General features: G+C 43.3%; 2 protein-coding genes and 1 pseudogene across 3 annotated transcripts; 2 read left to right on the top strand and 1 right to left on the bottom strand.

Annotated features, from left to right (window-relative positions):
• Nucleotides 1-78: 78 nt before the first annotated feature.
• LOC139306433 (high-affinity choline transporter 1-like) lies at nt 79-2,372 on the top strand (annotated as a pseudogene).
• Nucleotides 2,373-3,002: 630 nt separating this feature from the next.
• On the bottom strand, nt 3,003-13,185 carry LOC139306500 (oxysterol-binding protein-related protein 11-like). The gene is made up of 13 exons (XM_070930376.1): nt 12,921-13,185; nt 12,516-12,584; nt 12,133-12,308; nt 11,763-11,842; nt 10,887-11,075; nt 9,573-9,771; nt 8,514-8,659; nt 8,127-8,267; nt 6,849-7,308; nt 6,188-6,374; nt 5,859-6,041; nt 5,546-5,699; nt 3,003-5,069 (listed from the first exon to the last, which is right to left on the bottom strand). The coding sequence occupies exons 1-13, from the start codon at nt 13,034-13,036 to the stop codon at nt 5,013-5,015; spliced, it is 2,157 nt and encodes a 718-aa protein (XP_070786477.1). The 5' UTR covers nt 13,037-13,185; the 3' UTR covers nt 3,003-5,012.
• A 1,007-nt stretch (nt 13,186-14,192) lies between these two features.
• Nucleotides 14,193-18,577, top strand: LOC139306501 (glycerol-3-phosphate dehydrogenase 1-like protein). Of its 2 annotated transcripts, none has more exons than XM_070930377.1 (8): nt 14,193-14,299; nt 14,920-15,097; nt 15,847-15,987; nt 16,235-16,373; nt 16,568-16,680; nt 16,797-17,030; nt 17,429-17,535; nt 18,015-18,577. In XM_070930377.1, the coding sequence occupies exons 1-8, from the start codon at nt 14,259-14,261 to the stop codon at nt 18,109-18,111; spliced, it is 1,050 nt and encodes a 349-aa protein (XP_070786478.1). In that variant the 5' UTR covers nt 14,193-14,258; the 3' UTR covers nt 18,112-18,577. The 2 variants fall into 2 exon arrangements, with proteins under 2 accessions (XP_070786478.1, XP_070786479.1); XM_070930378.1 differs by having other exon boundaries at nt 15,916-15,987.
• The last annotated feature ends 4,090 nt before the right edge of the window (nt 18,578-22,667 follow it).

Raw genomic sequence — 22,667 nt, forward strand, 5'->3', positions numbered from 1 at the left:
AAACTGTCGGCATTTAATGCAAGAAGCTAAAAGTCTGGGGCTCACTCGGGCTGTGGTGGCACAGAGTCCGAGTCCACAATGGCTCTCAATATTCCAGGTGTGATAATGATGGTCGTCTTCTACTTGTTGGTGTTGGGAATCGGCTTCTGGGCGTCTGTACAGTCGAAGAAGCTGGAGATCAACACACAAAGTAGTCGTGTAGAAGTTTCCTTTTTGGCGAAGTGTCAGCTTGGCAGTGGGAGTATTTACAATGACAGGCGGGTTTCTATTTGTTTTTCTCATATTCATTACAAAGGAAGATATTATATTTACAACTTTAATTATTGCATCTATGTGTTTGTTTATTTCCTGCTGCAGCTACTTGGGTTGGAGGCGCCTTTATCATTGGTGTTGCAGAGTCGGTCTACGACCCCACCAAAGGTCTCATCTGGGCTCTTGTTCCTCTGCAGGTCTCGATTTCCTTTGTCATCGGTGAGACTCCAAAACCAACTCATAACAACAAATTCAGTTAACACGTAAACAACGTCCTCTTTGGTTTGATTGATGGGAAGAGGATTAGTCTGCTGTGTCTTCCTCTCTTGTCCGTCCTTTTTAAAGGTGGACTGTTCTTTGCAAAGCCAATGAGGGAGAAAAACTACATCAGCATGATGGATCCTTTTCAGAGAAAGTACGGGAAAGCACTGACTGCGGTTCTTGCCATCGTTCCAGTCACAGCTGAGATTATCTGGGTTCCTTGATTATTGATTTCTTTGGGTACAAATACGCAAACACACTCAAACGCACAATGTCCTCACTCGTCCAATGTATCATTCATATTTACATGTGCTGTGCGTACGCGTGCGTTGGCTACAGGGGCGACGATGAGTGTGGCTTTGGATCTGCCCTTCAGTGTTTGCGTCTGGATCTCTGCTGCAGTGGCCATCGTCTACACTGTCCTTGGAGGTCTCTATTAAGTCGCGTACACTGATGTCATCCAGCTGTCACTGGTGCTTCTCAGCTTGGTGAGTATTACATAATGAAACTCAAAGAAGACAATGTACTTGTGTATTTTGGATCTACATACTCCTCTCTTCACAGTGGCTGTGCGTCCCTTTTGTTTTTGCAAGTGATGTTTATACTGACATCACTAAAACAGCCTTCAACCACACACATCAGGCCTCCTGGCTTGGTCAACTTCAGTCTGATCAAGTCTGGAGATGGATTGATCATTTCCTGGTGATGGTAAGGTGAATAACAGTGGTTATATTAGTTTGCCGTGTAGTTCCAAGCTCTTCAAAAGATGGTGTTTTGGTTTGTTTCACGTCCGTCATTTCCTAGACTGTGGGCAACGTGGCCGTTCAGGATTTTCATCAAAGGACGCTCTCCTCCAGCTCCACGTCTACAGCCACAATCATCTCTTTCATAGCGGCAGGTGGAGTCATCATTGCTGGACTTCCGTCAGTGTTGATCGCCGCTGTTGCAGCTTCAACAGGTACATTTAGGAGTTTAGTGTCTTCCAGATTAGAAAATGCAGCCGTTACTTTTGTCTGTTTTTCCTCTTTTGTTTCAGACTGGAACTCCACCTCCTATGGTTCTCCCTCACCGTATGAGCGAGGGGAGGCGGCTATGGTGTTGCCCATCACCCTTCAGCATTTTACCCCAACCTACATCTCTGCTTTTGGCATCGGAGCCGTTGCTGCTGCAGTGATGTCGTCTGCCGACTCCTTCCTTTTGTCTGCAACCACCATCTTCACCGCCGACATCTACCAGACCATCAGGAGTCAGGTATCAGGAACAGGAGCGTGGGAAGACCTTCCGGCAGAGCTGGTATTTGATTGTTTTTAAGGTGTACATAGTGTTGTTCTCCTCTTTAGGCATCAGATAAAGAGCTGCGGTGGGTGATTCGTCTCTCCATAGTGGTCGCAGGACTTGTGGGAACATCCCTCACCTACCTGGACGGCGGCATCTTGGTGTTCTGGATCCTGGGCTCAGACTTGACTTACACTATCATATTCCCCCAACTGATCTGCGTCCTCTTCGTTGAGGTTTCCAACGGTTACGGGGCGGTCGCAGGCTACCTTGTCGCCCTGGTGATGAGGCTGTTGTGTGGAGAGCCGCTGTTAGGCCTCCCTGTGACGCTGCATTTCCCAGGTTGCATTTTAGAGGACGGTGTTTACATTCAGCGCTCTCCTGTCAAGACCATTTGCATGCTGTCTGCTCTGGTCTCCATTCTGATGTTTTCATATGTGGCCTCAGTCCTGTTTAACAAGGGGGTCCTTCCTGAGAGGTGGGACGTGTTCAAGGTGAAATCCCAGGAAGCACCAACACCAGCAGATGGCGCCAGAGAGGGCGATTGTAATGGGACTGATGAGAATGAGGAATTTGAATTGTAAAGGTTCGTCCTTTTACCTGTGACCGATGATCAGACACTTTATGATGAGGATCGAAAGCTCAAGGAAAAACCTGATTCTTGTTATTCTACAAAACTTGGTGTCTTTTACGACATTTCTATCTCTTCAACACGTCTGCTTAATTTGATCTTTTTAAGAGGTGTTTTGAAAACGAAATGTTTTTTTTCCTTTTCATAAATATTTCACAAAAGTATTTTCTACTTTTATTCTCATGTTGAAAAATAACAAATTGGTTTGGTTTTCCCAAACATTCACGTTTTATTTAATGTTTACTTGCCTATAGCGTGAACTAATGCCACTTTCAAATCTAAATTAAAAACTGTTATTCCATCTTAATAGATAATCTGATTTTTATTGCTTATTGTTTTTAATGTCATTCTGATGCTTTTCTTTGCCTGTGTAAAGCACTTTGAATTGCCTCTGTGTTTTAAATGTGAAATAAACTGGTACCATTTTCTTTGTTAGTTTTAGATCATATTTTAAGCCTTTGCAGCGCTGCAGTCTGGTAGCTTTGTGTTGTTGTATGTTTCATACAAGCAGCCACAGACTCACAGCCTTTTTCATGAAATACTTTTAATAATTTCAAAGAAAACAACTTAACAAAACACAGTGTACAACTGATACGGAATTTATTTGATTATTATCACACATGTCCGTTTTTCTAAAACATCAGGTTTCCTTCAATGTCAGTGCATTTCATAGGTCAGCAAGACAACCAGCAGAATTCAAAAACCAAGACAATGTCCAAACCTAGAATAAAAGTGCTTAGTCGACATCTCTCAACATCAAGCACCGCCTCTTAAAAAGAAAACACACAACACACACACGCCCACAAAAATAATACATACGCCATTGCATCGGTCAGTAAATAACAGGTGAAAACGCTGTGCTCCTTAGCTGGAAGACACACAGAAAGAGTTGCATAAGGCACCGAGACGTGGAGGGAGGGAGTAGCTTCGCAATGGCAGGGTGGATCTCCTCTTTCTGCAGAGAATACTTGATACTGCTTTGACAATGTGAGGCTAGAATTTAGTTTAGGGAAACAAAATAAGGTTTATCACATGTATGCCACAGTAGACTTCCAAAGGAAAGAAAACAAACACAAACTCTGACGGAACAAGAAACGTTTCTATACAAAAAGTGGCTCTAAAAATAAGAGCAATTAAAGCGCAAGAGAGGGGATGAACACGTTCAAAGAAAATAATATTTATTTTGCATTACAAAACAAGCAAATTTGGTTAAAAGCTTTCACAACGGACATTTATAAATTTAAGTGACGCAGACACAGGAGTAGTATACTTGCTGCAATCAATGTGAACAGAGACTTTGCTTTCATGCATGGAGGGATTCTTCCACCCGCAGCAAAACCACAAAACTGAAAAAAAAAAAAGAAAAAGAGTGGGGTAGCAATCTTTAGATTCATTCTCGTGACTCAATCACAGTCATTTGATTATTTAAAACAGTCAGCTAGTCTACGACATGCCATTCCAGCAGTGTGACGAAACACATCAATTTCAACATCGCATTAAACTAATTTAGAGATAAATGCACACGATTCACCTGATGATCCACCCAAATTAAGGCAATACTATCACTATTGGAGTGGTGGTGTGAACACATTAAATCTTTTAATGTAAGTGTTACCTGGCTGTTTTAAAATATTAACATACAGTCTGTACGATCCATGTCAAAGTATTGCCTTAAGATGATTGGCTTCTCCCAGAGATCATCAAAGGGATTTCCTCAATCAACTGATGGGTTCCTACGTGAACAATTTTGCTTTCTTTACACTTGAGATTTCCGTTTCTCTTTTCCGTGTGCTCTCCTCGCAGGTTTAAAGTGGGCGTGGCTTAATTAGAAACCGTCACATTCTTTCGTACACCAATCAGGATGAAGCAACATTTGATTCAGAATCTGGTCCGTTTGGTTATTAGTCAATAAAATCGGATGAAGCAGATTAGCTGAGTTGTAGACTGTCACTAGTACCTAAAATGTGTTTGTTGCTTATTTAGTCATGTATGTTTAATGTTATAGAGAAATACTTTGATTTGAAGTTTTCAGGCGCTTTAACATAGATGAAGATCATGTACAGCAACTTTCAACAACATTCCAGTACACTAAATCCAATTTACAACAGTTTCACAGCATAACATTTATCAGGCAGTATTCCAATTACTGATGTTTTTCGTTATGTTGGATACATTATTTTAGGAAGAAACTCCTCAAAAGTCACTTTACCTTAGCGTGGTAGCTGAAAAAGGAGAAGAAGAAGAAGAACCAGATCCAGGTTGATCAGCAGAACTCAAACTTAGAGCATCATCAGACTATCTTAAGGCTGTGTAAATAGAGTACCATTACCTGTACAAGAACGTTTTCATTGACATTGGATTATAAAAAAAAAACAACTGATCAGAAGTACAAAAGCTTGTACTTGGAGGCTTTGTGAACACCTTTAATCATGCCGTCTCTCTGTCCGTCTCCCCGTGTCGCATTCATCTGTACGTCAGTGCAGGTCATGCTCTCATTTCAGAACCACACTCACACACTCACCCACACACACACACACACACACACACATTCCTGAATCTACAATATCAACATCCAAGATACAGACTGAAGAAACTAGGATTTGACTGCAGAGTTTTTCCAAAGTGGTTTGTGATAGACCCAGCCTTCACCCTGGAGAAGAAGAAGAGACTAGAAATATTATTTTGTAGGACTAAGGTCTTACAATTCATTTTCTGCAGTGAGTTAACATAAAATCCAATAAAGGCAGCCACCCCATCATGCTATTTATTTGAGTTGGAAATGTACACAAGCAAAACAGGAAAAGGAAACAGAATGCTTTGCACTTTCTGGCAATTAGGACACAAACTAAAAAACTAAAACATGTAGATGATCACAAAAAAACTCCTGTGACAAGCGTTGTCCATTTAAATGAGCCAGATTCTTGGGAAACTTAAATGCTCAAAGTGATTTTAAATGTGTTAAGAGTCGGCACACATGACTTTCCACAGGCTGCTCTTTGCTTGTCCTGAATGTGATTCCTCATTACGTTGGAATGGACCTCAACCTGACGATTTTCTTTGCAAGAAAGCTGTAATGAATGGTAAAATAAATAAAGGAGCACCAAAGCTGTGATTCAACTGGCTCACCTCTCTGTCAAAGTATCTGGTCCTCCAAGCGGTTTCAGTCTCAGCGCGGTGCCTCTCCTCCGTCCTCTGCCTCTCCTCGAGAAGCCTCTTGTGCTCCGTGGCTTTCTCGATATCCTTCTCCCGCAAAGACTCCGTCACATGCTGCCACAGCCGCCTGAAATGCAGTGAATTATAATAAGCAACTCCTTGCAAAAGAAATCAAAGTGTGAAGACGTCATAGAGGCAACTGAGCGTCTTGTTCTATGAGAAAATATTTGACCTCACATCACCAAAAGTCTGTCTGATAAACAACCTATTAAGAAACTATTCTGACCTGGATTCAGTTGGTCCCTGCTTCTCAGTAGGCCGAACGCTCTTCTTGGTAACAGGCAGCTTGGTGACGTCGACCACCCTCGTCTCTCCACTGGTGTAGCTGAACTCCAAAACGCCGTTCCACTCGCCCTGCACGCGACACACCACCGCGTTGGTGGTGTTGTGCTTCACCTCCGCTGTCACCCTACGTTTCGGCAGGACAAAGAAATGAATACGAGGACACCACTGAATATTGATGACATGTTATTTTGAGGAATACTTTTCATGCTCACATTAGATTTAAACGCGACTACAAGATGAATAAACAACATTAACATCAACTTGTCTCACTTGTGTAATTTGCCACCGTAAAACGGTTTAGTCTGGAAAGTGATGATCGCCGAGTAGCCCGACTTAGCGCAGCTGATGTTGACTTTGCCGCCCAGTTCCACCCAGGGAACCGTGAGGATGGAGCGTGCATATGCACAAGGCAGCGTGAAGGTGTACTCTTCATCGTGCTCCAGCAAAGATAGACAACCTGGAAAGATAAGCAGATGAGACAAAAACCTTCCAATTTATAACTCAGTCTTTTCTTGACCTGCGGTTGGATTCTATGCCCTAATTAATTAATTAATTAGCTCATTAGTGCTACCTGGAAGGAGATACTTTATCTGTGTCGGTGATTGAGGTCATAAATTACTTTGATCAGTAAGAATGAGATATATTTTACCATCAAAGGAAATTAATCAAACCTCATCACTTCAGTCGCTCCTGGCTAGTTAAAGGTAGGTGTGATTTTGACCACCAGTGGCACTAATGAGCAATGTCTGTACAAGTGGAAACACATGAGGAGGATGCCAACACGCAGAAACAACAAAAAAACCTTAAAAGCAAACTGGCTTTGCAATGTTTCATAAGGAAGGAAATGCATTCATGTATGCTAGACCTCAAGATGAGAAGTGCTGAACGTTACTGTAACCGTAGTTTGTTTACAAAAACCTTGCTGGCTTACCTTCCCCTATCATGGACACTCCAATGGACATCCCCATAAACTTGCTTTTGGTCCACACATGTGTGTTCACACACATCCGCCTCTCCTGGCATTCAGCGTAGAAGCCAGACACGGGGGGGTGGTGGGACACCTGCTCTGCCACAAAGCGCACTTGGTAGTAATCCTGGGAGGCGGCTGGGTCAGGGCTTCCCTGCGAGGGCTCCTTGGAGGCCTCGGGTCTCTTGGGTACCTTCCAGGAGCAGTGGAAGGTCTCGCCGATGATGGGGTTGTAGGGCTTCTTGGCGATGGCGCCCTTGCGGCCCTCGTGGAAGGAGGTGAGGTAGTACTCCACAAAGCGGACCATGCGGTCCTCCGGGCTGATGCCGTCGGTGATGGTCACAAAGAGGTCCGGGTGTGACATGAAGTCGGCGTACATCTCCAGCAGAGAGCGCTTCTCTAGGATGAAGGTGGGGAGGACCACCTGGGAGGAGAATCCAAATAAATATGGTCATGACTCACGGAGACAGCCATGTTCCAACACCTTCACATTATTCCCCATCAGTAAATCGAGAAAGTGACCATGTGAGGCACACTGGACACGACCCCGGGGTCACAGTGTCTACTAGATCTCCATCTGAGGTAAGCCAATGCATCCACCAGATAACTGCGATAAATCAGAAACCCAAGAGGAGGATATCCAAATACTAGAACAAACTGACACGGGAAGATAGGATGTCCATCCAGGACTTGACTCTTGGTGTTTTTAAGTGTGTGTGTGTGTCCACGAGTCGTAATTACTAAGCAAGGCGTGCTTACTTCAGCCTGAAAGGTCATTATCATTTTGTGAAAGAATGTCTTTGCTCAACATCTTACTGCAGATTTAGATTGGAACATAATCTAATAAAAATACATGACATTAAATAGTTTATAAATAGTGGATGGTGACAAATAGGTAAACACGGAATAAGGAAATAAAATGGGTAAAATAAACAACGCTAATGACCCCGAAGTGTTTTTAAAAGTGCTTGAAACACATCCTGTGAGCAGTGAATGTGGGGTTATATATGCCAGCATACAGTATAGTACATTGTGCTCTAAACAGCTAACCTAAGCACCAACACCTGGAAAGACCTTTCATACCTCTCACTGTGGGACTATTGATCTGAAATTAACAACATAATCCTCATAATCGGCTGGTGATGACACAGAAAACCTTATTAAAACACCTTGAAAGACAAAGTGTGGGAAGAGTTGCTGAGAGGGGGGTTGTTTTGCAGCAGTACTTGGAACTCGACCTACCCGCGTGAGGTCCATGCCCAGCTTCAGCTGGGACAGCAGGTGTAGGATGACGCTGCGCTCCTCCTCCACAGCGCCCAGGTCCTCCTCTTTGTCTGTGAAGCAGTCCTCCGCCTCATCCTCTGCATCGATGTCTTCCTGTTCCTGAGAGAGGGAGGGGAAGGGGACTTATTCAACAACCTGCTTGAATGACTCAGAGAGGTCGAAAGTAAGTGACTGTTTATGTTGTGGGAAACTGCATGACTGCTTTTAAAAAAGCAAAGAATATAAATAGAATGGTTTATGTCTGGATTAGAAAGCATTAAGGGTGATAAATAAAGTCAAATCAACTTCCTGATAACCAACAGGTTGGTACAACTTGGAGAGTGGGTGTCATTCCCTTGGTCTTACCCCAGAGAAGCTGCAGGACTCTGGGCTGCTGAGCTCCAGACGGCTCCCCTCCAGCGGGCCCTCTCCTGTCGTGAAGCTGCCCAGGGAGCTGCTGCCGTTCTTCAGGATGTCGGGCAGCTTGGGCTCCAACCACTCGATGGTGGGTCCTGCCATGGACGGGGAGTGCACAGCGGCAGGTTCAGAGGTGCTCACGGTACAATCCCCCCCTCCCTCCCAAGTCCCCCTGGCACTCACAGCACACACAAGTAGCTCTACACTCGGCCTACCATTCGCCAAACAACACCCCACAACCGCCTGCCTGCTGACTGGACAGATGGCTATTCCTTAGACGGCTGCCTTAGACCAAAAGAGTGTAACCCAACCCCTCCGACGAGGCGAGTATCAGGATACTTTGGCCCCGCCGACAGGAAACATCCCCATCCTCTGATTGGCTAAACCCTCTCAGTATGGCGTGGGCACTTTTTTATGTATGTTTAGAGGTGGGCAGAGCTCATTCAAATTCACCTTGTGCGTCGTCAGACAACTTAATCTGATTGGCTGCTGCGATGAGTCTGGCCTAATGAAATATACATTGAGTAATGAGATCTGCTGTGAAAAAGTGGGACATTAGCGAGACGTTGTCCCATTTTAAAATCATCCTGAATAGAAAGGGTCGAGATATCAGCAAGTTAGACACTTTGGGTTGCCTCTAAAACTCTTCTGTATGTTTTTTTAATATGAAGCTGATTTAAAGCTGCATTCTGTCCTCAAAGTGTGGTCGATGGATATTTTAACCATCTGAGATCTAATTACCTGGGAGACAGGTGGTAAGAATAGGTACGATTCCCTATCAATAATGCAAAATAATTCCACTGTCCAGCCAACGCAAACTGTTAGATTGGGTGCAGGCCTGCAAGTGCAAGACTATGATTTGTTGTAAGGACTGCAAGTAGCTCGGTATACATTAACTTTTCCTCCTTGATATGTTCGAACAACCTGCAAGTATACAAAACAAACCTAAAAAAGGCAACACCACCATATTCAGACACACAATATACACACCGACCCCCCTCCACTCACCTCCCAGGGAGCCTCTCTGCCTGGCCACCTGCTGCAGGTGCAGGATGTGCAGGCACTCATTGAGGCAGTTCATGGTGGCCATGGAAGTGGCCTTGAGCATCAGCAGATCCTGGTCTAGAGGGGAGAGGCTGGGGGCTGCAGGCAGGCCCTCGATGCCCTGGATCAGATCTCTGTGCTGGCCCTGGGCCTGGGTCATCATCTGGAGGGGGATCATGAGGAAATTTGTCAAGGTTGCCATGTCTGATTTGACTGTAATGAACTTTGTCTGCACAGGTTCTGTTGTTGATTTTGTTTAAATTTACTGAGATATTCTAACCTGTTTTTAACATCCACGTTTTGAGACAATAACATGAACATAAACATTAAAAACATGCCTGTCTGTCAATACCCCTTACCAGCATCACAAAAACACTTGTACAGCTAAGACAGGGGTCTTACTGCCATATTCTGATTAAAAATCCATAGAGAACAAAATGAATGAAGATCTAAACTGTGCTGCTGTCATCTGCTGATGTTACGGGAAACACAACAGCACCCTCTTGTGGACAATCTGCATCACTCCAATGAATCAGAGTGAAGAGGAGAGATCACAAGTAAACAAGTCTAAATCAACAAAAGCCCTTCTATAAACTAAGTCTTAAATATTTTACATTTACCGCTGGGTGTCTTGTAGGAACATACTGCTGCTTGTACTTTAAGAGATCAACATTTCATTGTTGCATAGTCACATTGCCCTAAAGTTTAAACATTAATGACGAGTAGGGAGTAGAGTGCCAGCCTTATTTTTTCCTGTTCATCTAACTTTTCCCCACACATCATGATGACTTACTATAATATTTATAGATCATTTTATGTATCCGCCATGGCAAGAATTTGAGATGTTTGTGGCTACAGTTTGGTTGCATATTGGATCAGATTTACTTGATTTCACTTGTAACCCACATTTCTGCAAAACAGCAGACTAATAAATTGCTTCCTGCTGCATGCACACGGTAATGAGTGTGGTGCATTACAGGAAGTGTGACGTCAGCTAAAAATGGCACTTTTCTTAATCTCATTTTAAATATCACAATGACTGAGATCATCAATTTTCACTATTATTTTAAAAACAATTCATACATATTCGCAGCCATTTTAGCTTACAAGCCTATAGCACCCGAGTCAATCTCTGATCCTGACATGTCAATTATATGTTAATAAGTGTAACTGTAGGAATAGATTCTGAGCAAAATACATGCTCCTGTCAACCACACCTCTGTGAGTCAGCCTAACATACTAGACTGACTCACAAAGTGTGTCTCTGGCTTGCTGTACCTCTCTGGCGTCCAGCAGGTGGTCTGGCAGCAGGGACCTCTTGCTGGAGTAGAGCGACGAGCCCTTGTTGACCTGCGACCAGCCAAATAAGTTGTTGGGGTTTTGGCTGGGCCGGCGCAGGGACATGGGTGAGCTGCCGCTGCCTTGAGATGCCATGGAGTAGCTCCGGGACTTGGGTGGGGGATTACTCTGCAATACAAAATGTTAGCTGTTAGAATATAATTCACCAACATGTTTTCAAGGGCAATTAAGATTGATTTCATTCCAAATCTACACTGCATACATCTGCCATACGAACAATCTTGTCATTTTGAAAATAAAATGTACAACTTTTAAATATATCTCGTCGGGGACTTTTTTTAGTTCTCAAGCATCTAAAAATCATTAAAATGTTGGCAGCATAGTAGTCTGTAGATCAATATCCCGATCAATACTAGTGATTACTGTGCTTACACACACAGGGTACAACCTGATACATTTTTACATAAACATTAATATTTCACAGCTCTGATTTTTGCACTGCCGCTGGCTTTGTTGAATTGCTCCTTTGGCATGTGAGGAAGGAAAACAGGAAACTGAAGACTGTCCAACTCGCATCCGCTCTGTGGCGGAGTCACATTTTTATGTTTGATTTGAACATAGGCTCATCACACATACAGAGCAGCAGACCTTTAGGGAACATTAATATATTATAATATAATATATATATATATAAAAGGTTTGCATTAACTGACTTTCAGTGTAAATACAGTACATAAGTATCACAATGGAAAATAGAAAAAACATAATTTCCTCAGTTATATACATAAGGTCCATAAGGTGAATGTGTGCCTCTGTCAGTAGGTGCTCATATGCATGCCAAGAACAGCATCTTACCTTCCCCATGGCCTCTGTGTGGTGCTGTGTGCAGATCTGCAGTCTGCTCACCCAGTGCTGCCTCTCTTTGGCATCGGTGGCTGAGAGACACGCACAAAAACAAGAAAGCAAAACCACATTACAGTTACTCCAGGATGATCTTACTCAGCATCGATTCCCGAGTGCTTCTGCCTCATCGGCAGCAGATAATGGAAAACATCCAGATCAATATTGTATGAACCTGATGGATGGTGATGACAATAGACCTGGAGGTAAACGTAACGTGAAAAGCTCAGAGAGGAGGACACAACCTGACTGTAAAGGGCTGAAACAACAAGCTGACATGATGCACTGTGGTCCGAGGGATGAGTGTGTGTATTTAGGTACCCACCCCTGAGCTTGTACTGCTCCCCGCTGATGGCGTTGACAGTGAATGTATGCGAGTCTTCGTCACTGGGGGAGATGACGGCCCCTGCCAGGGGGAGCATGCCGCGGGGCTTCTGGGGCCGCGACTGCTCATTGACGAAGTACTCCAGCAAGCCGGCCTCATTATTTAAGACAAAGAACCTGAAAACAACAGCCACCATGACAATGTCTCTCTCCCCTACAAACCACCACGGCATTACGTGGATTGGATTAGACTGGATTACAATAATGAACTTGGCTGAAAGTGGCTGGTGAATTCTGATAAGAGAGTTCCTTGTTCTTACCCTTGACTGGGACACCGTACATTTAAGATTGTCATTATGTTACAACACAGGTATTAAAACTCACCTGTACTGCCACCCTGTTACAAGGTTGGTGTATTTCATCAAGTAGCCATCAATATTCTCCATGTGGTCACTGGTATGAGAGGTTAACAAGCAAAAGCAGACAAAGAACTCTTAATAACAAACTTAGACTGAGTACACAAACATAAACACACAAAGGTGCACGCACAAATCAATCATACAGCCTTGTCTAGTGACAGGAAGTATAATTTAACTGTTACCTGTCTGATTGGAAAGCAGATTTTATCACCAACTTCAGAGCAAATTGATCATTTATTACAAAAACAGAAGAACATGTTTATAACATAATTATGCTGCTGGTGATTTATTAGCTAGGTAAATAAAATACGCCTTGAATCAGTAAACTAGCTTAAATGTATGTGCGTTAGCAACATAAACAGCCACCCACCTATACTGCCAGCTTTTGGCACTTGCTCTGCCCGAGCTTGGGGTCCTGTTCTGGGGAAATACATCCAGCTTCCCTTCGTTTTCCGCTATTCGTATAGCCGTGGTTTCCCCTTGCATAGTCACTAGCAACGAAGCCTCCTTTAGACGCTAACTCAGCTTGCTAGCGTTAAGCTAACCTATGAAGCTAGCTAAGTCACCACTGATTTGATTAAGTGGACGAGCCTCCCTTATAACACAAAGTGAAGCTGTCGGTTCATCGCTTATCGAAACGCACCACACACCCAACAGACGCGGGACTGTTAACTCGTCAAGTTAAGTAACGGGAGATAAAACATTGTCTATTCTGCTGATATAGGGAGTAGCCATGTAGCTTGTGCCTGCTAGCTCGCCTGATATTTACTGCTTTGGCAGGAAAACAGTCACGTGACTAGCTCACAGGCGCAGGCTTCCGTGTTCGAGTAAAATAGAAAACACATTAACAATAGCAAAAAGCATAAATACACAAAACATTGTTCCCAAAATTCAGAAAAAAAGAACTTCATCACAAGGGGGAAAAAATGTAAAATGGTTAAAGAAAAGGTAAAAATACAATTAAACCGGAAGTTGAGCATTTTTTTCATTGAATCCTCATGGGTTACTTGTATTGGAGTAAACAAATGAACATATTTAAGATAAATTATAGAACATGATTTTTTACTTACCTTACTTACCTTACCTTTTTTAGATAAGATTTCAGCTGAATAACAAACAAAATAAATAAATAAACAAGAAAACAAATAAAAATAAAAAAGACATCTACGTTTTCGCATACTTCTAACACATGCTAAATTGCTAAATTTTAAGTTTTATTTTTAGTGAACATTGTTTTGAAAAACATCTTGACCGGAAGTGTCATACAATATGCTGTCCGGCTTGACCGTTCCGCTACGATGAGACGGCGTGACTGACCTCCCATATTTCCAGTCAATACTTTATAATAAATGACCGATAACACGGTAATGCACTTTACATTAGGCTTTCCTTTCTTCTCTGTGCACTCACTATATCCATTCAGCTTTATCAAGTAAACGTAAAAAAAAACCAGTAGTGAACTACAAACCTTATAATACGTGTGAAAATGTTACAAATGTGTTAAGATGGCTGTGGTACCATCCACAGTGTTAATGCACATGTTGGTTCCACTTTGGCTGAGGCAAGAGGTGTAGCCATGGCGAGTGAGGGGAGGGCTGAGTCGGTGGTAGAAATTTATAGGGCGTATGAGGAAGTTATAACAGACGGCGGAAAAAAAGAACAACAGGGTCTCCAGTTCAGCTAAACACTTGGACTTGCCACTGTCAAAATGCCCGGAAAGAAAGTCTGCATCGTCGGATCTGGAAACTGGTAAGAGTCCATCTGTCTTTTAGAGGCATCTTTCAGAATAAATACCGTTTTTCTCGTTTATGGTGGCATCATGCGATCAACGCTTAACTGGACGCGGATGTTTTGCAGTTTAGCACATGTAGCCCCTTTCTGCCAATATGTAATTGTTGCAATATTATTTGGCCCATTATTTCTCACAAAGGGAAGAAAAACTAAAACGTGCAGCTGCTCCCTTTTGACATCATCTTATTGCAACCTGAAGGATCGGGCTGCAGTGCATGCTGCAACATGCACATGCTTTTCTACGAGCTCAGACAAAAAGTCTGATTATTGTGGTGCCTCAAAGTGAAAGCACTGAGTAATAATGTCCCAACATTACGCCATTATATTATTCTTCACAGTGACCATGTGTCTCTACAGGGAGGGTGTAGATGTCCATGCAAATTTAAATTATTTCACCTGATTATAAAGTAAAATGCGAAACAAGTTCTGGGTTTTCAACCCGAACGTCCCCAAAGACCTATTTTAGTTTCTGTCTGATTCATTAGAGGCTGGGTCTGCAGTGTTTTGGGGGGGGTCTTTGGGTGCTGAATGTTAGTTTTCCACTAACTGTCTGCTCATGTCCCCCACTCCCTCCCCAGGGGCTCTTCCATTGCCAAAATAATCGGGCACAATGTCAAAGCATCCAACCGGTTCGACCCAATGGTGAACATGTGGGTTTATGAAGAAGTGATTGATGGGAAGAAGCTAACAGAGATCATCAATACAGAGCATGAAAATGTCAAATATCTACCAGGACACAAGCTGCCCAGGAACGTGGTAAGTGCTTCAATGTAGTCCGTCTTGTGCCAACAGGTGATCCACTTCACAGCAATCTTACAGCGAGACATTACACAGATTAGATAACTTAACTTTGACCTTCTTCTTCTGTGTCATCAAGTGTATCTACCTGTGTTATGTAATTGGCTGCATTGTAAGCGTTGACGTGTACTCATGCAGGAGTCTGCTCACCTAAAAAAGCTGTTCAATGTCTAGTCTACATAAGAGAAATAGTGTTTCAAAGATAATTATTGATTTACTCACAATGATTGATTTATAATATGCCTTGTTTAGTGGTGTATTTGTCACATTGTCGTAGAAAGCCGTATGTGGTCATATTGAGATATTTCTCTAAGAAGCTACAATTGGGTTTTAGTTTGTGTTGAATTTTTTATTTCCAACGATCTCAAACATTAATGGTAAAACTTAATCAAGACGTGGGTCGCAAGAGCAGGAGCTTATTTCTAAATTAGTTCAGTTTTTGGGAAAAATTCAGCTTTTTTTAAATTGGTTCTGGCATTATAGCATTTTTGTCATCATTATGGATGTTTATTACCTGTATCTGCTCTGTATTTGCTGCAATAATAATGATTATTATAAAGAAAATCATCTGACAGGGTTTATTCTCATGCATAATAAATTTAACCCCCCCACAAAATCTCAGCCCTGTTAGTAGACATGTTCCACATATTGGTGCTCCATGATCTGACACCGTTTAAGGACTAACTTTGCTGTCGATGCGTTGTTAGGTCGCTGTCCCAGACGTCACAGAAGCTGTCAAAGGAGCAAAGATCCTCGTCTTTGTAATCCCACACCAGTTCATCGCCAAACTCTGCGATCAGATGAAACCTCACGTCGCGGAGGGAACCATCGGGATATCGCTCATAAAAGTAAGATCCTGTCATTGTTCCTCATGTTGACAAAAAGGGGAAACCAGGCAAATATTCAGTCACCTGACCTTGATTCACAGTTTTCTGTAGCCACAACATCCCGTGATGTTGTAGTTGAGCAACACGCAGACAGTCACAACAATGATACATGAAGTATTCACTACCTCAAAGCGAAAGCCCTGTAAAGCCACAGATTAGCACAGAAACTTCGAAACGGTCTCTTATTATTATTGTTATTGTGACCCAGGGTATCGATGAGGGACCAGATGGACTAAAGCTCATCTCAGACATCATCCGAGAGAAACTAGAGATTGAGGTCAGCGTCCTAATGGGGGCCAACATCGCCAGCGAGGTGGCAGATGAGAAGTTCTGTGAAACCACCATCGGTTAGACACCGTTTTTTTATTATTGTCATCAGTGTTTCAAAGTTACTTCAGCATTCAGCTGCACAAACATTTTACTGACGTTGCTTGCATGCATGCAGAGGCTGCTTGAAGGTTGGAAAAAGGATGTGGTGGTCAGACAATGACAAAAACATGGCGTTACTTCCCTGTTTTATGAGTATCTTTTTAACAAACAGGGGCAAAAAATGAGGCAAACGGCCTCATCTTCAAAGAGCTGCTTCAGACTCCCAACTTTCGCATCACTGTCGTGCAGGAGAGTGACACAGTGGAGCTGTGTGGAGCTCTAAAGGTAAAGACAGCCACGTATTGTGAATATGAAGTAGTGATTCCTCGTTAATACAGGAGGTTCCAAAATTTCGAATCTTCTCTCAGTGTGTTAATCAAAAGCAAAATATCGCATGCCAGAATATTGTGGCAGTAGGTGCTGGATTCTGCGACGGCCTTGGTTTTGGCGACAACACCAAGGCGGCGGTGATCAGGCTGGGTCTGATGGAAATGATCGCCTTCGCCAAGTTGTTCCGCAAAGGCCAAGTGAGCTCCACCACTTTCCTGGAGAGCTGCGGCGTGGCCGACCTCATCACCACCTGCTACGGGGGACGAAACCGCAAAGTTGCCGAGGCCTTTGTCAAAACGTCCAAGGTGAGTCGGACGGCCTTTAAACTTAAACTCACGAACTCCAGAAACAAACATAAACATGTAAATGGGTAGATCATTGGCTTCAGGGTTAACTCTACCCACCTCTACTTTAGCTACTTCAACAATTTGTCAGTTAGGACAATGTTTTATCCTGAATACCTGAAATAGTTTAGTTACATCAGCTATCTTGAATATATTATGTAGAGTTCGACATATTGCATCATATTAGTTATCTGCTTTTTGCTGAACAGACTACACGCTAAAAGGCTAAGCCAGAGCTCCGGAGCAAAACATCTAAATGTTGGTGGACTACTTTAACGACGATATGATGATGAATTGAAGATATACAGAATATGTCACCAAACGATATTAAAACTGCTTCTGTACGTCTTTTTCTTTAGTCTATCGTTGAGCTGGAGGCAGAAATGCTCAACGGCCAGAAGCTGCAGGGTCCACAGACCTCAGCTGAGGTCTACAAGCTCCTACAAAAGAAGGACATGGTCAACAAGTGAGTCCACATACTTCTACTTCTATGTTACCTCGTCTTTTTGGCGAACCCATCATAAGGGCTTATTTCTAAACAAGTTCATTTTTTTGTATAATTCTGCTTTTTTTAAATTGACTCTGGCATTGAAATCATTGTTGTGCATTTAGTTTTCGTTTGTCATCAGTGTTGGGGTGACCCTTGGGTGAGTTTATTCAGTATATTCAAATGACCCAAAGGTTTCATTACATATTTATATATTTACACACTCAGTAGCCACTTTATTAGGTACACACACCTGTACAATTTATTGCAATTCAAAACAGTTCTGCTATAAATTCTACTGTTAAAAAAGTTCATAATGTTAAGAGTATGCTGACAATTATCAGCTCATCTCTGCCCACCTTCACCCTGAGCAGAGGTCTAATAAGTGAAAACACCTGTGTGGGTGTGCAGCACGGCAAACATCCCATAAAAGTCTGAATGTCTTTCTTCTTCTACAGGTTTCCACTGTTTTCTGCAGTCTATCAGATCTGCTTTGAGGGCAAAGAAGTGAAAGAGTTCATCAACTGTCTGCAGAACCACCCAGAGCACATGTGATGGGACACCGTTCACTGCTGCTCCTTCAATAGCCATTTACTACCACTAGAGGGTGTAAGAGATTCATCAGATAGAAACGCACAATTACAACCAAGAGCACTTTTACTAAAGATTATTTGTACTGGTGACATTTCACAAGGGATGTAGCTTAAAAAGCGGTTTCTTTATTACTTTTATAAAATGCTCTGTAATAATATTATCTCTTGTGCAGGAAAATATAAGTATCAATTAAATTATACTTAATAAACTTAAAATGTTTTTCAACAGGTGAAGGTATTAAAACACGGAGCTCCTTCTAATGCACTCCACTTCTTTTATTACCACACAGATGTCATCATTTTGTATTGGGGTACATAAATGCAACACTGTCTGATTAGCTTTTCACTACATGACAGCTAGTTTACAATCTCCGAATTTAAACTACGAAGGTGGAGCTGTTTTTTTTTTTTCAATAAAATGAATTAATAAGAAACTGTCTTTTGATTTTTGACCCCAGCAAGCTATGACACTCTGCTGTCTTTTAAGTTTTAATGTTTTGTCATACGGGAGCACACCCTTCACATGAGAGTGTTTTAGAAGCTCATATCCACGCCCGCGTTCGCAGCTCTGTGATTGAGTCGTGTGTCAGATCCCACAGTCGGGCTGTGACGGGCTGAAAGTGATTCCCACGAGGGCCGCAGTAACTCGGTATGAGAAAGCGGATTAAAGAACAAACGGCGTCCTTGTCCCTCCATCTCAACCACGTTACAGGTCAGACCGGTGAAACCTTTGATAGTCCCCCACTGACTGTCTGCCTCCATCTGTCTCCCACCACTGTCTCTTTGTACTGTAGTATGTCCATTTCTGTGCACTAGACACAAAGTTGCTGGGACGTTTCACTTAAAACCATAAATGTCAACCTCATGGTGGCGCTAGAGGAAAAGTCAGGAGATCACCAAAGTCAGTAGGATTCATCCTCTGGGGACCATGAATGTTTGCACCAAATTTCATGGCAGTAGATATTTCATTGCCGTCCATAGTGACACGCCGCTAGCTTGGCCAAAACATTCACAGTGTCCATTGTTTGCAGCACCAGGACTTTAGTCCTCAATCAGGAACCTTAACCAGTTAAATCTGAGACGCAGCAACTTTCTGTCCATTGGCTCCATGTCCTCAGCTGCCCAGATCCCAGGACATCAAAGGGCTCTCTGGAAAGCTCAGGGAGGGCGATGGAAGAGGCACCAGTTATAGGGGGGCCAAGAGGGGCCACGAGGAGCTTCCACAGGTTCCCGTGGGAGAGCTGGGTCTCGCAGGTTGATGTCCTCTGCAGCTTTTCTCATCTCCTAACAGCAACTGTCATCGGCGGGTTTTTGAGCGAGCGCTGAGACCCTTGTGGTGGTTTGACACAAGCCCAGATCCTCTGTTTCAAAGAGAAGGCCCACCTTCAGATGAGACCCAAGTTTGAAAGAGGAGCTTAATCACCACGGTAACTTGTCTGTTGGTACCCCTGACCCCACGCACACACACATATACACTGTCCTCCAGTAAGAGGCCCTTTGGACAGCGGAGGATAATAGCATAACCGCATGGATCCAGGTCAGTGTTGTTTTTCATGTACACGTACCTCTCTGCTTCATCACCTCTGAAAGGTAACAATAGAGTTTAACTTCTTCTGTAAAGCTGAGACTTTATTTTTACCTCACACAGGGCCACCCATGCTTATAGGAAAAGCTGTATTTGTCTCTCTGAGCATAAAGACTTGAAGCTCGCTTGGCTCTGCCCAAAGTGAAAAAATACATCTTTCAACGCCTCCGAAGCTGGCTGATTAACACGCTGTATCTCTTTTGTTTGACTTGTGTGGAGAGAGAAATGCAAAAACAACAATTTGTGGTTTTTAGGGAGAGTTATGTTTTGAAGTTAAATTACAAAGCGGCTACTTTCTACAGAAGTAATAGTCACCAAGAAGCTGTTGACAGTAAAGTCTTCCAGAGTAACTGGAATGAGCACCGCAAGCAAAATCCCGTTCACCTCCATTTCAACAAGGTGGAGGCAGATATCTTAAATCTGCTCTAATGCATATTTTTATATTAACAGTGGATGAAATGATTTAATCCATGACAGCCTTGTGTTTTCTGGATGATATCTACCCCTAAAAAACATATTAAGACGCTCTTCAGCACATTCCACATTCAGCACGGACGTGATTTATGAGGTGTGATGAGACCGAGCTATTATTCACAGTCGGCTTATCACACCTGTGTCTCCCATGGATGAATGTCTCAGTTGTGCATCCAAACTTCTCCCCTGAGCACTCACAGTTTCATTTTTTTTTTGTTTTGTTAAATATGTGGGCCACCCTGGGCCAGACCACATGGTTCACGCCTTTTTAGATTTATAGCACCCAGAGAAGATGTGCGTCAGTGTGAAACCTCACACGTAGGCTAATAGATAACTCATAATATAACCTACAGGCAAACAAGTCTTGGCAGTTTGGTGTTTATACTGTACGTACTTTTATCTATCTTTTACATCTTTATATGTGGATACTCCTACATTTGTGGACGTGTGTGTGTGTGTTTGACACAGAGGGGTGAGAGTCTATCCTACATCCTCAGCTAATTACAGGCCACTGATCTCGTCAGCTGTCACCGCCACACTCTCTTTACATGTCAATGACAGCCAAATGGGACCTCATATCCTTCCTCCAGCTCATACAAAGCTCTCATTGAAAACACGAGGTGGAGAGAAAACCAAAGGAGATGCCACTCCTCGTCCCAGCTGGCGTTGGCTCAATGGCACAGGGCACGGAGTCTTGTCCGTGAAATAACAACCACTCCTACTCCTCTCCTCAAACCCCCCCCCCTCATCCTTCACCTCTGCCCGGTCGTCTTCATCATCGCCTCGGCCTAATCTGGGCACGTTTGTGGGGAGGTGCACCCAGGCTCTGCCTCTCTGCCTCCTTTTGTGCTCTGATGAGAGAGAAAGAGAAACAGGAGGGTGTGAGGGGAGGGGGGGTGGAGGTGAAGGCAGTGGTTGCTCGGGTTTGTCTTTTGCTTTTGCAGTCTGGGGGGAAGAGGAGGAGAACTTGGCAGGATGCCTGGCCGTGGCATTGCATACAAACACGGGGGGGAAAAACACAAGGCCTATTTGTTTGACTCTCCCATCCTCTCACCTCAGGGGGAGTGGAAAAAAATCCATGAGACAGCCATAAGATATGGTCGCTCTTCCTCGGGGACGGCCATCGATTCCGCGAAACAGCCGGGGGAAATGCACAGAGATGAGACAAATGGAACGCAGCCCACGTCAGGAACTCGTTGACCATAATTCAATGAAATGAAGTCAGTTTGTACAGTAAAGCCTTGGCGGGATGCCCAGCCTTGTTTGTTGCTTTAAAAAAAGCACTTTGATTAAATATAAAATACTATCAGACATTACGTGAATCCAGCATCAGGAGAGGAACCACAATTTATCACTGCAATATATCCCCGACTAGACAAAGGGCTGACGAAGTCAAAGCTGGATAATGTCTCTTCCCTTTTTTTCCGCTCAGCATTTCATCTTGGTTCATCTAAATCTCCTTAGCTTGACCTCCTGTGGACTAAAAGTAGCTGGCATCAGCACAAACTCCACGATTCCCTCTGATTTGTGGAAGATGAAATCTTTACCGCATGTACTGTGCTCGTCTCTCTTGAGTCCACGCTTACATGCACTTAAAGATGCTTTCTGGGGCCGCTGATGTGAAAGGGGACGTCGTCGGGTTCCCAGTGCAGCTGCAAATAACATTGATGTGGCATTCCAACATGTCAGTGTAGCGTGGGCCACGGACAAAGCCACTTCCTCCTCCGCGAGAATATTCACGTGGGAAACTTGAACCAGCTGGCAAAAAAAAACGATTTCACAAGTCTGATCAGATTCAATATGTTTTCCAGCATTTGGGTATGCAAATTAGCCCTGCTAGTTTCAGCCACATCATGCATGTAACTATATCAGCAGACTTTAAAGAGTTTCATGTCAAAAGCAGAAGGTCAGATTTGTTTTCCTCATAAATTTCCATCTATGTTCTGTCTCGACGGCGCTGCAGCACATCTAGACCTTCGGGATCGTCTGGTGTTTCGATTACAGACGTCTGTGGTCGTCTCATTCAAAATGTCCTACTGATAGGAGACAATGCGTGCTGGAGGGCTTTCCATAAAACAGGTACACCGAAGGAGCTGTAAGTATTGCAGCAAGCCGCAGGGCTGACTTCTTTATGGCCGCTCTGCTCTTGACCGCAATTGCAGCTAGCAATCCAAAGGGAGGCATTGTGGTTGAATGAGAAAGCAGACTAACACGTCTGGAAGAAGATGGGGTGATATCGAGATGGGTATTTATCCATGTGCGCATCTGTTTGTGTTTAAGTGTTTCCTCGTGTCGTTGATATGAAAGTCTTGCCATATTTGACTTGTTCAATCCAAGCCTATCTCACTAAGATATCCACCGTATTGACTGCATGGATTCCAGAGCTGCAACATGCAACATGGAGGATGTAGGTGTCATTTCCAGATATTGAGTTCTGTCTACATCCCCAGTTGCTTTTG

This window comes from Enoplosus armatus, chromosome 24, assembly GCF_043641665.1.
Source record: "Enoplosus armatus isolate fEnoArm2 chromosome 24, fEnoArm2.hap1, whole genome shotgun sequence".
In the NCBI taxonomy this organism is placed as follows: Eukaryota; Metazoa; Chordata; class Actinopteri; order Centrarchiformes; family Enoplosidae; genus Enoplosus; species Enoplosus armatus.

Coding starts and splice junctions, on each gene's coding strand:
- LOC139306500 (XM_070930376.1), bottom strand. CDS start 13,036: ATGCAAGGGGAAACCACGGCTATACGAATAGCGGAAAACGAAGGGAAG. Junction 8,268..8,513: donor AGTCCTGCAGCTTCTCTGGG/GTAAGACCAAGG, acceptor TCCCTCTCTCAG/GAACAGGAAGACATCGATGC. Junction 5,700..5,858: donor CAGGGACCAACTGAATCCAG/GTCAGAATAGTT, acceptor ACTGCATTTCAG/GCGGCTGTGGCAGCATGTGA.
- LOC139306501 (XM_070930377.1), top strand. CDS start 14,259: ATGCCCGGAAAGAAAGTCTGCATCGTCGGATCTGGAAACTG. Junction 17,031..17,428: donor CCTTTGTCAAAACGTCCAAG/GTGAGTCGGACG, acceptor CTTTTTCTTTAG/TCTATCGTTGAGCTGGAGGC. Junction 17,536..18,014: donor AAGAAGGACATGGTCAACAA/GTGAGTCCACAT, acceptor CTTCTTCTACAG/GTTTCCACTGTTTTCTGCAG.